This window comes from Xenopus laevis, chromosome 1L, assembly GCF_017654675.1.
Source record: "Xenopus laevis strain J_2021 chromosome 1L, Xenopus_laevis_v10.1, whole genome shotgun sequence".
NCBI classification, from domain to species: domain Eukaryota; kingdom Metazoa; phylum Chordata; class Amphibia; order Anura; family Pipidae; genus Xenopus; species Xenopus laevis.
Genome location: NC_054371.1, coordinates 115,140,083 through 115,158,365, shown reverse-complemented (window position 1 = coordinate 115,158,365; position 18,283 = coordinate 115,140,083). Strand labels below are relative to the sequence as shown.

The window sequence follows — 18,283 nt, the reverse complement described above, 5'->3', positions numbered from 1 at the left end:
TTTTTAGTAGATTTAAGGTCTGAAGATCCAAATTACAGAAATATCCATTAGCCAGAACTCCAGGTCCCATATCTGTATATAGCAAATGGCACTAGATATAAGAAAAAAAAAAAGCAACATTGCAGTTTCACTTTTTTTAATGCCCGTTTGCAGCACTTATAAGGCATATACTAGGCCTCCTTTTGTTTTGCTATATTCTTGCTTAATGCTACATTCCCCACCCATGTCTGTGTTTAACCAACCGATTATTTGAACTGCAGTTTTTGACAAACAATTTCTATTCCTGGGTGGAAATATACTGCTTGTGTAAATAACACTATCATCTGCACAATGCTACATGGCACTCAAAAGTTTAAGAACAGCAGGGAGACCTTACTTTTTCATATGCTCTCCTTTAAAGAAAGGATATGTAGATTCATGTGAAACCTGTATGTAAAGGGGTTTTGAAATGACTTGATTAGACTGCTCGTTTGTAACAAGAGTGAATGAAAGTGAGAAAGTGGTGGTATAATGATCATATTTTCATGTGACTAGTAGGATATCAAATGAAATTCAATGAACCTAAGAAGTGTGAAAAGCCTTTAAAAACACGTTTTAAATTGTGGCTTCCAGGTAACTTTCCCAATACTGCAGCCTAAAAATTAAGACAAAGGAAAACACACTGCTTTTATTGTAAGATAACTACATCCAACTTATTTTGGGGTTTCTTTTGACTGTTAGCAGCAGTACTTAATTCCAATCCCAACAGTGCAGATATTGTTACAACATTAGAGGTTTATTCTTCCTGGTCCGTGTTCCCTAGAGGATTTCTCAATAACATTTAATGCTGGGGTTGAGAATCGCCCCTGTATGAAGTGAGAACATTTTCCAGTCACATCGCTCTGATTTCATTCACATATTCCAGAGCATATACATGTGACTTTCCTGTAAAGCATTAACCCTTCCTAACAAAAAGTGCAGCATTTTAGAAATAAAGTGCAGCAATTAATCAGCAAATAGACAACTTTGATTGCTTATGTGATATATAAAACTAGAAGGAAGGTATTTACTTTTCAGTATTTATTATTAAATAAACCAAACAAGAAACCCTGCAAAGAAACAAATGAAAAGAAAATGTCACACAATAACCCAGTACCCCTTTTCAACCTCTTCCCACATAAAAAAAAAAATCCAGCCAGTAAATGCAGTGTGAGTGACAAGCTCAGAACAGCAGAAAAAACCTTGCAGCTTAAGCATCCACTCTATCAGCCTTCCAAATATATATCCACCCACCATTGCCTTTCATTTTAGCCCTGCTCTGCAACCAGTAAATCTGAAAACAAGGGCAGTCAGTGCAGCAGGATTTGCTGAAGTCTACTGCCAACCTGTGGCACAAACATGAACTGCAGCAGTTCAGACACCTGTCTACAGCAGCTCTTAGAGATGGTTTTGCAAAAGGGCGGATTAAAAAAAAACAAACAAAAAAAACCAAAAACCTCCCTTTCACTTCAGAACTATGTTCGCACATAAGGTGACTTTATTATGCATTAGCAGTCATTTCCATGGTTTCTTGCAACAGAACCCTGGTAAATTAAAGGTGAAAAAAATGCTGACTGTTGCCATAATGAGCAAGGGGCTCAAAAAGTGGTAGGTGCATGAAGGACACAATGTCAAGATTCCTCATTGCCAGAGTCATCCTGGCCTTCGTAGCAGCTATCCTCATCTTCCTCCATTTCATCGTCCTCATAGTAGTCATCATAGAAGAGGTCAGAACCTTCGTCTGGAGCAGGAGCCTTGGTCTTTACACAATATTCAGCTAGAGTAGTAGGGACCTTCACTCCATCATGTTCAGCATCAGCGTTAGTTGACAGAACCTGCTTCCTACATATACAGAGCAGACAAAATCAGTTACAACTTTAAGAAACAACTGAAGCCAAAAAATAATAAAAGAAATGAGGTACTTTATTCACTGGATTAGTCTATGAGCAGAATCCCCTTGTAACTACTCATCTTGCCTTTTTCGCCACATAATGAGAGCTCTGAGCTGCTGTTCATAATTTATATGTCATTGTAAAGTTAAAGACCTCATTTACGTCATGAAACCCTTCAGTTTTCACCAGTGCTATATACACCGTACAATACATCAATTTCATACACGGCCAGTGAATACAATCGCTAACCTCGCACCCCAGGCTGGTGCTCCTTGTGGCAGAAAAACACACCAGCATGTGTTTGGTTCCTAACAGCATTACTCCACAATCATCTGTCTCTTCCCAACAGCTACTTTGGTTGTCAGGGACTGTACCTGATAGCCAAAGGGACTGCTGGGAAAACAAAAGCGGAGGAGCAAAGCCATTAAAAAGAACTTTTGGCCACATGTAAGTAATATTGAGGGTTGCATAACATTTCCTTTAGAAGCATTTGAGCCAAACTATTATTATTAACGTGTATTTTTAAAGGCGCCAAGATATTGCACAGTGCTGTAAAATAAATGTTTATACAAAGAAATTACATGCATATAACATACATAATGAACATAATGAATGCTACAAAATTTGAGGAAGGCCCTGTGCAAAAGAACTAAAGGGAAAGGGAATGAAAGACAAGGTGTGGGAGTGGGCAAGATCAGAAATAAGCAAGGTGAGAGATGTATAATATGGCTTGCAATTGGTAGCTAAACAGAGTGAGGGTAGGCTTCTCTAAATAAGTGTGTTTTAAGAGATCTTTTGAAAGCAGAAAGGTTGGGAGAAAGTCAGACTGATTGTGGGAGAGAATTCCAGAGGAGTGCAGCACTTGCAAAGTCTTGACTGAAAACATGTGAGGAGGTAATGAGAGAAGAGTTGAGGAGCAGGTCAGTAGAGGAGCGTAGTAATCAGTTGGGGGGGGGGGAAGATCTAAAGGTGAGTTCGGAGATGTAGGATGGGGCAGAGTTATGGAGTACTTTGTCAGGGTCATTAGTTTGAATTTGATTCTGAAAAGTAGCGGAAGCAGGGATTGGCAGAGTGGCATGGCAGAGGAGGAAAGGTTGCTGAGGTGTATAAGCCTGGCTGCAGTGTTCATTATAGACTGTAGAGGTGACAGTCTGTGGTGGGGAAGGCCAATTAATAGAGAGTTACAGTAGTCTAGACGTGATATGATGAGAGAGTGAATAAGAATTTTGGCAGCATCTTGGGTGATAAATGATCGTATTTTGGATATGTTACTTAGGTGAAAGTGACATGATTTACCAAGTGACTGGATGTGAAGAGTGAGGGACAGGGCAGAATCTAGGATAACCTCAAGGTACCAGGCCTAGGGAGATGGGGTGATAGTGGAATTGTTAGCTATGATAGCTACTCCTGGGATGTTATGGGTGTTAATTGGGGGAATGAAAACCATTTCCGTTTTAGAGAGGTTTAATTTAAAGTAGTGTTGTGACATCCAAGTAGAGATAGTGGACAGGCAGGAGAGGAGGGATAGATCTGAGTATCGGCAACATATAGGTGGTATTGAAACCATAAGATTTTATTAGAGTCTATCTATACAGGAAGTACAGAGAGATAATAAGGGGCCCAGGACAGAGCCCTGAGAAACCCCCATCAGAAAGAGATAGGGGAGAAGATGATACTCTATTGTAGGGATACTGAAGGAACGATTAGTGAGGTAAGAAGAGAACCAGGACAGGGCCATGTCACATAGGCCAAGAGAATAGAGGGACTGGAGGAGGAGAGGATGATTCAGTGTCAAATGCAGCCGAGAGATCAAGAAGTATTAGTAGCTGTCGGCTTTTGTGGTTATAAGGTCATTAGTTAGGTGGGTAAGAGCAGTTTCAGCGGAGTGTTGTCTAAAACCCAATTGTAAGAGGTCTAGCAAATTATTGTCAGAGAGGGATGTCGTTAGTCTGTAGTAAACTAGGCGCTCAAGTAGTTTAGGTATACCTCCTTGTCTTCATGGCGTGGCACATTAAAGGAGAAGGAAACCCTGTAGAAAAAAAAAAAAGTACACCCCAACCCCTGGGGAAATGCCCCATACTTTATACATACCCCTCGTCGCAGATTCTGGCACTGGAGGACTTCACGGCATCCATCTTCTGGGTCCTTGGTAAGCTGACTGGGAGATCGGCAATCTCCGTCAAACCAGCAGATTGCTCCAACTGCGCATGCGACGACATACCGATCTCCCAGTCAGGTTACCGAGGACCCGGAAGATGGATGTAGTGAAGTCCGCTGCCAGAATCTGCGACAAGGAGTAAGTATAAGGGTAGAACTCCACGGTGCGGCTCGAGCTGACAGGTCGCCATGCAACGAAACGCATGCAACGTGTCGGATGTTCTGTGGATGCAGGAAGTGGAGAAATTGCAGGTAAGAACTACATTTATCTGACTGTCAGATGAAACGCAGCGCATCGTTTTTCATCCGTCAGGCGGATAAATGTAGTTCTTACCTGTGATTTCTACTTCAATTCCTGCATCTTCAGAACATCCGACACGTCACATGATGACATGTTGGCTCGAGCTGCACCGTGGAGTTCTACCCTGAAGTATGGGGCATGTCGTTGGGGGGGTCAGTCAGCCTCGGGGGGAGGAGGGAGTCTACGTGGGGTGGGGTAAGTGTTTTTTTTTCTTTTTCTACAGGGTTTGCTTCAAATTTCACCACTGCTTACACCTTACACTGCTTTTGGGCACAGAACATGACAGCAAAAGCATTTTGTTCAATTGTCCTTTGCTATTTAAACATTTCCAATATTTCCTAGTGTATGGGTTTTCCCACAGCTTTTACAAAACAGATAACAGGTTAAATGTCATTGTCTTGTGATGGTGCTTTTTATGTTCAGCATTTACAACAAAATTAGTTTAACATGGATAAAACGTATAGCATTGTTCCTGCGATGGAGCAGTTCAGTTATCATCATATTGGCTAATCACAAGACCTAATGACAGAATACAAGCTTTGGGCTTCTAGGCCATACCATCTTCTGGTTTATTAGGCAGAAACCTGGGATTCACTGCAAGCTTAGGCACTGCAAAAACTGCATTAACAGCCAGTAACACCTTCCCAGGGAGAACACTGTCACCATGGAAAGAATAGTTTGAGATTGCTATTACACACACCTGATAATGTCTGTGTATTCTTTATCACGTCCTTTGCTGTCCTTCCATTTTCTGTACATAACTGATGCATCCACATTTGCTGGAGAGAAAGTGTTAGGCTCATTCAGCAGGGAGATGACACTGAGCAGGATTGTTCTATATAAGTGAAGAAAACAAAGGTCATGCACATGAACAAAAGTTGCCTTCTAGGGGAATGTGTACAAAAATCTCCAATAATCTAAAGCAAAACAAGTAACTTTGTAAATCCATGAAGAATTCTCAGGCATAGGTTTGGGTGAATTTATTAGGATTGGTGACAAACCTCACTGGTGATGTTGCCCATAGCAACTGATCAGATCTTTGCTTTTGTTTTTAACTTAGATTTGATCAGTCACCTATAATTGTGGATTGGTTGCTATGGGCAACATCACCAGTGACGATTGTCTACAGTGTTAAGAAATATGCCCCTTAATGTACTCTGTGCCCTCCGTCTTGGTGCTTTGCTTTTGCAGGGCTGAACATTTGAGAATGTTTATGAATGACATCAGGTGCACTAATCATTGGTAGCTGCATGAAGGAGAACTAAAGCAGTAGGCTAGAAATGCTGAACATTATAATTTGGGTTTCTATAACAACCTAAGGCAACCACAGCCCTTAAGCAGTAAAGATAATGTGCCCCAGCTGCCCATCTTCTTTTCTGCTGATTAACTGCACATGCTCTGTGCTGCTGTAAATTACTGAGCTTAGAGACCCACTCACAATATACTGTACATACAGAATAGAAATGTCACAATATAAGACTGATTATACGTAAAGGAGCACTAAAGCCTAACTAAAGAGGTAGGCTAGGAATGTTGTATATTATGTTTTGGTTTTCTCACAACCCTTTAGCAGTAAAGATCTGTGTCTCCAAAGTAACCCTAGTAGCTCCCCATCAGCTTTTCTGCTGATTCACTGCACATGCTCTGGGCTGTTGTCACTTAGGGACAGACTCGCAATACAGTGTAGACAGAATCGAAATTTTACAAGACTGATTATACTTAAAGGAGAACTAAAGCCTAACTAAAGTGGTAGGCTACAAATGTTGTATATTTTGTTTTAGACTTCTGTACCAACCCAAGGCAACCACAGCCCTTTAGCAGGGAAGAGCTAAACCTCCAAAAAATGTCCCAGTAGTTCCCCATCTTCTTTTCTGCTGATTCACTGCACGTTCTGTGCAGCTGTCACTTACTAAGCTTAGGGACCCACTCACAATATACATAGAATATAACGGTCACAATATAAGGCTGATTAGTAATTAATACATGGCATCACAGAAACCAGTGCAATTAGCATCATCATTTAATAATCAGCTTTGTAGCATCAGCTTATATTAAAGACCAACTTCATTTTCTGCTGGATAATTTGGAACAACCCCTAATCTTAAATTCTCAACAGCTGCTCGGAGCCCACTGAACAGGTAAGTGTCGCAGACAATTTCCAAGACGGTGACCACCTGTGACAAGTTTGAAGTCCTGGATCATTGCGGCTATTGAGAAGCTGAAACTTTAGGCTGGTGGAATAAGTTCAGTATATAAAATGGCATTTTAACCATATTCATTCTTAGGGTTTAGTTCTCCTTTAAAATAGTTCTGGTCAACTGTATGCATCTTGCCCCAACTGTCAAAAAATCTTTATTCTTTTTTTCCCTTTTATATTATCTTCTATATTTTTATGTCTTTTTATTTTATATTGTCTTGCCAAGTACATTCACTTGCTCCCCCCACAGGTCCGCTTTTCACTGAGCATTTGTGTGTCAGGGCCATTAATATTATCAGAAGTTATTACTAGCAGAGGGGAGCATTTTGTTTACCGATTTTCTGCCAATGGCAGTCACGGACAAAATACCCTATGTGCTGTAGCTCTTAGAATATCCAGCACATTAGAGTAACTTCTGGCCTCTGCATCTTTAGAAATGGTGAAAAAAAAAGCCATTATAGAAACAAATTTCATCTAAAACTTTAGTGAATGCGGTTCTTGTCAAGAGTGCAACGACAAGGGCCTGGATTGCAAGATCAGTTAAAACACATTTGAGAAGTTAATATCCATGAATGTTTTACAGATGACGTATAGCATAAGTGAAAATTCCCCATATATTGTTTCACTCTGAGCTAAAAAATGATTATTAACTTTTAAATACAAACTCTTTATTGGAGCTCCCTATAGATCTTCTACTGTCCCTGTTACAAATAATGGGTGTGCTCAAACAGTCCCTGCCAGAAGCACAGAAAGGGGGTATAGCCAATGCATTCACACAAGCAAAGACAGGCTTCAGTTTCCTATCATGTCTGTTTAGTTGTGCAGTATGCGGCCAGCTCCCCTGCATAGCCTGGAAAAGGAGGCAGTAGGAATTGGAACAGATGGGCATTGCTAGTAGGGTTCTTGGAGAAATTTTCAATAAATCATCCTGAAGATGCAACTGTTCTAAACACATTCATTCTATATCTAACAGTTAAAGGAACATTGGCACAATATGTCCCCTTTAAAATGGAACTGTCACCTACACATAAAAAGTTGCACAATGAAAGTCCTTTGCAGACATCCATACCTGTTATAGGTATAGGTATTTAAATATTTGAGCTGTCAAATATTATATGCCCCGCCTCTATGCCTGAGGCAGAGGTGGGGCAGGCAAATACTTTCACTTTCAATTCAGCACTTCCTACATATCACTGCATTTCTCATATTGCCCCTTCCCTCCGCAGGCTCTAGAATTGAGTATGGTACTGTGCATAGGCATTAAGTTCCCCATTTTGTGCATATACAAGATTTTGGGGTGAAACTAAATTAATCTTAAAATTGTCCACAAAATGGTTCCTACCGGCTTGCTGTGATAGTGTAAGACTAAAGGAAACAACCTTTATAATACATATAGTGTAAGTAAAGTTTATTTTGCTCAGCTAACATGATTAAAAAAAAAAAAGAATCTGGAATTATTTCTTAGGGTGACAGGTCCCCTTTAATGCAACATTCCTGACTTGGTTGCCCAAAATGGCTGCCAGATGTATGGTAGCGATTGTAAGCAGGGATGGGCGAATTCGCCGCCGGCGAAATGTCGCAGACGCCCATTAAAGTCTATGGGCGTCAAAAAAACTGTTTTGACGCGCGTCTTTTTTTTTTGACGCACGCTGCCATACGAGTCTATGGGCGTCATTTTTTTGGCGAAACGAGGCGAAAAAATTCGCCCATCCCTAATTGTAAGCATTCTGCAGATAATTTACATAGCACCCTATGCTATCCTCTGATGTCTCAAAGAAACCCCAGGTATATGGTGGCAACTCAAAGCATCACTAGCAGCCAAAGAGAGAGGCCAGCCAGAAAACCAGTAAAACGGCTTCCAGGGGAGAATCGGATGAGGTGTACTTTAATAACGGTGATTCTTCCGGAGACCTTTGCTGCACAAAGAGCCGTCTGTCATGTGTTTGAGTCTTGAAATAAACAGTAATATCTAAAAACACCTCACCTCACATTCTGGGTAGGATTCCATCTCTCAGAAGGTAGCTCTCCACTTTGTGGGTCATCCACTGGAGGATGCAGGATTGAAATGCATACATCACCATTCTGAAGAAAAAAAATAGAACAAGTTATGGACCAGTAAATGCAGATGTCTTACAGCATGCTGTTTGAGATCAACCAAACATAGGAGCAGATACTACAGGATAGCACAGCATTGCATCAAACAAAGATAACCTTGATGTAAATTTTTTTAAATTGAAAGTTGCCTTCATTACTACTCAAATCATCACAATTTCAAAATACAACAGAACCAACATTTTACATGTATATGTATGGGGTAACAGGATACATTTATATACATTTTATATCAATCATAGTTAAAGGAAACATTTTCTACTCAAGGAGTCATTCAACCCAAATGGTGTAAGGCTGTTCAGTTTTTTTTATCCACACTGCCTCTCGCTGTAATAGCAGTTTCTGTATATCACCTCCTCTTGGCTGCCGTTTAAATATTTCCGAGACTTGCCAACGTAGTTGGGCCTGGTTATGCCTTGCTTCATAAAAAGGTCTATACACTACTGTATCAGCGCTTGATTTAGCTTTAAAATTCCGTATGTCTCCCTTTATTCTAGTTTTCACCGGCCTCATGGTTTGGCCTATATACACAAGGCCGCAAGGGCATTTAAGTAAGTAAATTACCTGTTTTGTATCGCAGGTTGCAATTTTATGTCCTTTAGTAGGATGGTGGATTTTGTCCCTCTATCACTCCAGAACAGCAAACACAGTTTAAACACGGTGCTGTACCATACAGGCTCAATTAGTAATGTATCTCTTTTAAATTGCACAGATAAGCTGCTTTATATATTTGTGAGAGCAAAGCAGGGTAAGATTAGTTCTCTTCCTATTTTAAATGGTTAGAATGTAAATTTCCGATTAAAGATTATATTATATCTTATGCCTTAATGTTAAGTGAGTTAAGGGGAAGATCCCAGTTGTTTTGGATAGTTCCTGTTTTTCAGCCATAAAAAATATTTTGTTTTGGGATAAGCCTGTTTTAGATGATATTGTGGCTATTGAGCAGTTTCCCCAAATATTTATTAACCTAAAAATTTGAATATTTATTTTAGGTTCAAAGTAATTGGATTTTTTGATTACATCAATGGACACTGAGAGGTGGGGCTTTGGGTGATTGTTACTGTGATTTAAGATGGTGTGTGTTAAGGAGTTGTACACTTGACAAAGGGCATGTCTGCCTGAAACATGTAGTGGTGATACACTCCGAATAAAGGAAGATTTGCAGCAGAGTTCTGTAACCCCAGCGTCCTCCATGAATTTTTTGCAATACTGAGTTACAGGTGCCTGGGCAGGAGCACAGGAGTTAGGAGCGACGAGGGTGTAAATATTTTTTGCCACAACCTGCTAAACCTGTTTCATTAAATTGGATAGAAGATTTTACATTTCCCAGGGGACGGTGTCAAAACAACAAACTGAGCAAAAGTGATAAGCACAATTTAAATTTAGAATTTCTGCCCTTATAATAACAAGGTTAGTTAAGGGTCATTTGGAAAGAACCCCAGTGATCATAAAGCTGTTTTGAGCTGGCAGCCATTTCAAATTTAGCAGACTTGGTACTACCAAGGGAATTTTTAAGGTGCAACACTTATTTTTAGAAAAAGACAAAGGTAATGTGACATTAAAGGAAAAGTTTTTTTCTCCAACCAACTCCTAATACACGTTTAATCCCCAACGTCCTTTTGAGGATACCAATAAATATGATAAATCATTTAAAAAGTGTAATTAAAAACCAAGTTAATAAGAAATAATTTTATTAACCCTTAAAAATTCTTATTCAAAATAAAAACCTGGCTGGCCAGGACCCCAAATTAATCAGTACAAATTCATAAAGATAAAATAAATGGTCACTTATTGTAATTTACAGTAATTAAAAATTCCTTGTAAACTTTCCTTTGGGATAAATTGTGTCTAAATGATCCTCCCAATCTCCAATCCGAGATTTAGCCAAACAAAGTATTGTGAGTGCAAGTTATAGTTCTCAAAAAAGGTCTACAAAGCTGTATATTTGGAATGAAGTGAAAGATACTCCTCTTTAAGCAGAGTCTTAATTACTATTATATACAGGGGGCATGTAGAATTGTTTGAAGGGCAAAAAGGGTATGCATGGGGCGTCCCCCACCACCCTCTTTTTCGCACACGTGCCCCAAAATAATGGACAGCTCTCACCAGATCCTACGATCCGGTTCGATTTGTAGCAGAATAATGCGCTTTCCCTTTGTGTAAATTAGCTTAGTGCAACTGTAGTTGCGCGCTGTGTAGATGCTTCACTTCAGAACTCCTCTCTCTGCCGATCCAAGATGGCACCGGTTGCTGTTCAGTGTTTGTTTCACTGCAGAACGCAAAGCTCCGGACCTTCTCACACCAAGTCACGGGATTGCGGATTAGGGAGTTTTGATGCCTTACAGATACAATCAGGATTTTGAAGTGACACCTCTATTTTGCTTAGGTGACTCGACACCTCTATTCTGGGATGCATTTCGCCCCTAGTGCTTTATTAAGCAGTTTAAGAACATCACTCTTCAAATATACAGCTTTAAAGACCTTTTGGATTTAAGAACTATAACTCACAAAGACTGTTTGGCTAAATCTCAGATTGGAAGGATCATTTAGAGAGAATTTATCCCAAAGGAAAGATTACAAGGAATTTTTAATTACTGTGAAATATTTTTTAGCGTTAGGCACCTTTGTGACATACACCACATATCCACTACTAATGAGAAGTGTGGATATTTTCGTTACTGTAGTTCTGTCTGACAAACTGAATGCCCTTTATTCCACTGCCTTTATTAATAATACACAAAGGCAAATGGCAGAGTGAAATCTGCAAATCTGTTTTTACTAACCTCATAGATGTTAGGATGCCACATTTTTGTCAGAAAACGAAATGCAGGAGGGGAGTAGGGATAATCAACGGGAAACTTTAAGCGAGCCTAGGACAGAAAGAACACAATGGTTAGCAAGCCAATAAGTATGGTTGACATCCATATGGGGGTTACTGATCCTATCTAAAAAAACAAACAAATGCTCTGTAAGGATACAAATGTAGTTACTGCGACTTTTTATTACTCATTTCTGTTCAGGCCCTCTCCTATTCCAGTCTCTTATTCAAATCAATGCATGGTTGGTAGGTTAATTTTGTCCCTAGGGTAGCTTGGACCATTGCTGAAACTGAAAAAAAGCTAAATAACTCAAAAACAAAAATCAATTGCAAATTGTCTCACATTGTTTGTGTCATACTAAAAGTTAATTTAAAGGTAAACTACTAGACAGACAGGCCAATAAAAGCTGCTAACTCAGTGCCTCCAGACCAAGTTGCCAGTTTATTGGTTTGTGTATGGGGATCTCCTGGCCAATAACTGGTCTATTTTCCTACAAATTCTAGTGGACAAAGCGACACAGGTCTCAACATGCCCTGCTGTGTGCTACAAACCAAGCCCTGAGCGTTCGAGATAAGATCCCATAACTGTATGTGCATGTGAATGGTATGTTAGCTCAGTCATTGTCAGCTAAAAGAAATGTCTTATTATTACAAAAATAAAAATAAGGTTTGTTTGAGATGACTCTACAGGAGTTTGGATAATGAATTTGGGGATAGTAGATATTTGTAGATTATATAGAAAATGGCAGACCATAAATTCCATGACAGTCCTTGGTAATGTAGCCTAACAGAACAAAAAACTTCAAATTGTATTTTTAATTTTTTTCATGACCAGAATGTAGTCCTTTATATCAAACAGAAATGAGTGTTTAGAGCACAGTTATAATCGAATAGGAATCACTGGCACTCAAAGGCAGGTACAAGCAGGGCCAAGCCCTTGCATGTTTATTCAGCAGAAAAAAATGCAACGTTTCGGGGTAAACCCCTTTGTGTGCCAGTGATTCCTGTTCGATTGCAAATTTCGGAGGGTGCCGCCTCTCCATCACCGAGCACCAGGCATCGAGCTGTAGGCCAGGGTGTGCGAGCGGAACCTTTGTTAGCACAGTTGTTATAGCCATTTAACAAGTGATAAGTGTAGCTCATTATAAACACGCTATTTATAAAATTTCTTGTTCTGTGCAAACATCAAGGAACAAGAAGCCCATTATGCATACAAAACAAAGTACTGAGCCTAAACAGACCATTTAACTGCTATAAAGAATGGGGGCTTCATACATGTTACTAGTTGGGTTAATTAAAATGTCACAAATTGAAACAAGGCCTGGGTTTGATTAACTCTTCTGATATATATTATTATATGGGCACAGAATACATGCATGTAAACAAATTAGATCCTCAAAAATAAGACAGCCAAATTAGAGGATACAAGAAAAGGCTTTACTGTGCTTTTCAGTTAAGTTTTTCTTTAAATAAATCTAAAAACAGGGACATTTATATTCAGAGAATAGCAAACAACAATAACCCATAGGCCTTGGTGCCTTACAGCAGAGAGCATTGTGTGCCTGTGGCCTAGCAGCTGTTGTTGATCTAGAACTCTTTGATTAAAGCGTTTGGAGTGCAACTCTCTTTCAATAAGTTAGCTGGAGGGTAGTTTTGAGAGCTGCTTAAGTTTCGGGTGGAAAATGCGTTTAGGGCCAGTTGAGGCTATGGCTGTAAGAAGACAAGTAAACAAAGAGTATTGTTCTACGGAGAGGCCCAGCGATTTGTTCAACACACGCCTCCATTAATAGCTGCCTCTTTAAATCCCCCCCAGCATGGCTTTCTCCCCAAAGCCCCTTCATCAAATATCACGCTTTCGGATTCCTCTATTCGTCACACACACACACACCTAGCCCTCACCTTGAAGTATCCCCCCTCATAGAGGGTGTTTGGGGGTCCAAAGATTGCCACTTCCCAGTTGTACAGATCCCCCTCGCCTACCAGGGTGACCCGGAACCCCTCCACCGGCTCTTCCTGTAGCCCCTTGAGTTCCAGCATCAAGGCCTTCTGAGAGCTGGGCACCGGCGCCATTGGCCGGGCCATGGCAGTTCCGCTTCCCGCTTTCTAACCAGGGACCCACAGCCTTCTCCGCGCAGAGCAGGATGGGATCAGTAGGCTTTTGGCGTTTTAGTGAGAAGGGGTTGTTAGACGACTAAAGGCTTTATTACGACATGTTACGGTACAATGAAGCCGCTTTGCCAATTAACTTGCTGGTTGGAAGAGTAACGGGTGCCGGAAACTGGGAAGCCACGGCGTTGTGGGAGGAGCAGCCTACAAATCCCAGAAGCCTACAAACACTCTGACGCACTACTGCGTGGGAAGGACGTAGATGTACAAGCTGGGGGAGAGGCGGAGCCTAACTGTGGCTGATGGGGAATGTTTTTTTTCTAGTGTGCAAATTGTGATTTCCACAGCTGCGTAATAGTTGAATATAAGTACAAGATTTGAACTAGACTTGCGTTTCTAGATTAACAGTACAAAACAAAAACGGTGGTACCATGTTAGCCAGTAGCAAAAATAACAAATAAAAAAAACAAACAAATACAAAAAGTATTGTAGAAGTGATACCTATATTGGCTAACAATAAAAAAGATACATTGCAAGCTTTCAGAGCACGACGAAGGGGCCTTGGCGCTCCGAAAGCTTGCAATGTATTTTGTTTTTATTGTTCGCCAATATAGGTATCACTTCTACAATACTTTTTGTATTTGTTTGTTTTTTTATTTGTTATTTATATTAACAGTTAACCCTTTAAGTGCCACAGAACGTAGAATCTACGTTCTGTGGAAAAGTAACTTGAAATGCCACAGAACGTAGATTCTACGTTCTGCAGCACTTCCGGGTTCTGGAGCGGAGGAGCGGCTGTTAGAGCCGCTCGCTCCGTTCCGCTTCGATCCCCTGCCCCTAGGCAACGAGCAGAGCAGGGGATCGAGTGGCCCCTGGGGCGCGATCGCCCAGGGGCCCAAAAACAGCAGCAGGCACGTGTTCCTTACGTGTCCTGCTGCTGCAGCCTGCACTGCGCCGATCAGCTCCGCCCCCACAGCACAGAGACACGCAGATCGTCGCAGATGTCTTCCTGGGACCCCTCCACATCGTGTGCAACAGTCTTCAGCGACTTTTTCAGGTTAGTGCAACAATTACACACACAAACACACCAACACACACTTATTACAGTAATACACACTTAGATTCACACTTACACACACTTACACATACATTTTTGGGGATTGGGGGGGTCACTTACACTCACTGCACTTACACACACGTGCACACGCACACACGCGCACATAACATGTAATTTACCATTTGTACACACGCACACGCACATACATGGCATTGTGGCTTTTTTTTTTTTTTTCTTATCGCATCGTCTCTTTTTTTTGCTGAAAAAAATGTTTTATTGCCATTACGAATAGCGTATTCGCTAACCGTACTGTGCAATATCTTTTGTATGTTATTTCGGTGATTATATTGCAATTTTGGGTATTTTGGTGCATTTTTAGCCATTTTATTGAATTTTTAGCCATTTTATTGCATTTTCAGCTCTGCATATGTTGTGTTCACTTGTTTCTAGCCGTATAACCTGTTTGGCCCAGCTAAAATATTCAAACTGTGATTCTGACGGCCGATAACACTATTCTGGAAAAAAAACATTGATTTTTGTGGTTTTATTGGATTTTTTTTCATTTCACTCTTTACTGCCTTATTTTGTTTTGCCTTGTAAATTTTATCTACTATATATCCATTTGGGGGTCTCTGTGCGCCACATAGTTTGGTATATCTATGCATATTGGGCATCAAAGTGTTCAGTAGACACCTGGCGTTCATATTTAGGATGTTTTATGCTGATACGTTACGAAATGTGGGGCATATAATGGGGTAAAATTCAAGCTTTGTGACGATTTTCAGAAATTTGATAAAAACCGTTATGTTCAGCATTGCTTTGCAGTTTGGCAGTTTGTATTAGAAACACTTATTTACCCATATTGGATTCGTCAGAATGTGTACTTTCTGAAAATATATGGTTTTCTGGGGTCTCTGTACTGTTAGGGGGGTCTAATGTCGCATAATACACACACCAGGTGCTCATATTGCAGCAGCCAGCGCATCAGCTGTGAAAATGTATATACACTATTGTCATTTGGGGGTCTCTGTGCGCCACATAGTTTGGTATATCTATGCATATTGAGCATCAAAGTGTTCAGTAGACCCCATGCGTTCATATTTAGGATGTTTTATGCTGATACGTTACGAAATGTGGGGCATATAATGGGTAAAATTCAAGCTTTCTGACGATTTTCAGAAATTTGATAAAAAACCGTTATGTTCAGCATTGCTTTGCAGTTTGGCAGTTTGTAGTAGAAACACTTATTTACCCATATTGGATTCGTCAGAATGTGTAGTTTCTGAAAATATATGGTTTTCTGGGGTCTCTGTACTGTTAGGGGGGTCTAATGTCGCATAATACACACACCAGGCGCTTATATTGCAGCAGCCAGCGCGTCAGCCGTGAAAATGTATATACACTATTGTCATTTGGGGGTCTCTGTGCGCCACATAGTTTGGTATATCTATGCACATTGGGCATCAAACTATTTAGTAGACCCCTGGCGTTCATATTTAGGATGTTTTATGCTGATACGTTACGAAACGTGGAGCATATAATGGGGTAAAATTCAAGCTTTGTGACGATTTTCAGAAATTTGATAAAAACCGTTATGTTCAGCACTGCTTTGCAGTTTGGCAGTTTGTAGTAGAAACACTTATTTACCCATATTGGATTCGTCAGAATGTGTACTTTCTGAAAATATATGGTTTTCTGGGGTCTCTGTACTGTTAGGGGGGTCTAATGTCGCATAATACACACACCAGGCGCTTATATTGCAGCAGCCAGCGCGTCAGCCGTGAAAATGTATATACACTATTGTCATTTGGGGGTCTCTATGCGCCACATAGTTTGGTATATCTATGCATATTGGGCATCAAAGTGTTCAGTAGACCCCTGGCGTTCATATTTAGGATGTTTTATGCTGATACGTTACGAAACGTGGAGCATATAATGGGGTAAAATTCAAGCTTTGTGACGATTTTCAGAAATTTGATAAAAACCGTTATGTTCAGCATTGCTTTGCAGTTTGGCAGTTTGTAGTAGAAACACTTATTTACCCATATTGGATTCGTCAGAATGTGTACTTTCTGAAAATATCTGGTTTTCTGGGGTCTCTGTACTGTTAGGGGGGTCTAATGTCGCATAATACACACACCAGGTGCTTATATTGCAGCAGCCAGCGCGTCAGCCGTGAAAATGTATATACACTATTGTCATTTGGGGGTCTCTATGCGCCACATAGTTTGGTATATCTATGCATATTGGGCATCAAAGTGTTCAGTAGACCCCTGGCATTCATATTTAGGATGTTTTATGCTGATACGTTACGAAACGTGGAGCATATAATGGGGTAAAATTCAAGCTTTGTGACGATTTTCAGAAATTTGATAAAAACCGTTATGTTCAGCATTGCTTTGCAGTTTGGCAGTTTGTAGTAGAAACACTTATTTACCCATATTGGATTCGTCAGAATGTGTACTTTCTGAAAATATCTGGTTTTCTGGGGTCTCTGTACTGTTAGGGGGGTCTAATGTCGCATAATACACACACCAGGTGCTTATATTGCAGCAGCCAGCGCGTCAGCCGTGAAAATGTATATACACTATTGTCATTTGGGGGTCTCTATGCGCCACATAGTTTGGTATATCTATGCATATTGGGCATCAAAGTGTTCAGTAGACCCCTGGCATTCATATTTAGGATGTTTTATGCTGATACGTTACGAAACGTGGAGCATATAATGGGGTAAAATTCAAGCTTTGTGACGATTTTCAGAAATTTGATAAAAAACGTTATGTTCAGCATTGCTTTGCAGTTTGGCAGTTTGTAGTAGAAACACTTATTTACCCATATTGGATTCGTCAGAATGTGTACTTTCTGAAAATATATGGTTTTCTGGGGTCTCTGTACTGTTAGGGGGGTCTAATGTCGCATAATACACACACCAGGTGCTTATATTGCAGCAGCCAGCGCGTCAGCCGTGAAAATGTATATACACTATTGTCATTTGGGGGTCTCTGTGCGCCACATAGTTTGGTATATCTATGCATATTGGGCATCAAAGTGTTCAGTAGACCCCTGGCGTTCATATTTAGGATGTTTTATGCTGATACGTTACGAAACGTGGAGCATATAATGGAGTAAAATTCAAGCTTTGTGACGATTTTCAGAAATTTGATAAAAACCGTTATGTTCAGCATTGCTTTGCAGTTTGGCAGTTTGTAGTAGAAACACTTATTTACCCATATTGGATTCGTCAGAATGTGTACTTTCTGAAAATATATGGTTTTCTGTGGTCTCTGTACTGTTAGGGGGGTCTAATGTCGCATAATACACACACCAGGTGCTTATATTGCAGCAGCCAGCGCGTCAGCCGTGAAAATGTATATACAGTATTGTCATTTGGGGGTCTCTGTGCGCCACATAGTTTGGTATATCTATGCATATTGGGCATCAAAGTGTTCAGTAGACCCCTGGCGTTCATATTTAGGATGTTTTATGCTGATAAGTTATGAAATGTGGGGCATATAATGGGGTAAAATTCAAGCTTTGTGACGATTTTCAGAAATTTGATAAAAACCGTTATGTTCAGCATTGCTTTGCAGTTTGGCAGTTTGTAGTAGAAACACTTATTTACCCA

General features: G+C 40.3%; 1 protein-coding gene across 1 annotated transcript; it reads right to left on the bottom strand.

Moving 5' to 3' along the window:
* Positions 1-1,044: 1,044 nt before the first annotated feature.
* cdc34.L (cell division cycle 34 L homeolog) lies at positions 1,045-13,751 on the bottom strand. The gene is made up of 5 exons (NM_001086142.1): positions 13,395-13,751; positions 11,461-11,547; positions 8,550-8,647; positions 5,069-5,203; positions 1,045-1,860 (listed from the first exon to the last, which is right to left on the bottom strand). Exons 1-5 carry the CDS (start codon positions 13,575-13,577, stop codon positions 1,650-1,652), a joined length of 714 nt encoding a protein of 237 aa, NP_001079611.1. The 5' UTR covers positions 13,578-13,751; the 3' UTR covers positions 1,045-1,649.
* Between the last annotated feature and the right edge of the window lie 4,532 nt (positions 13,752-18,283).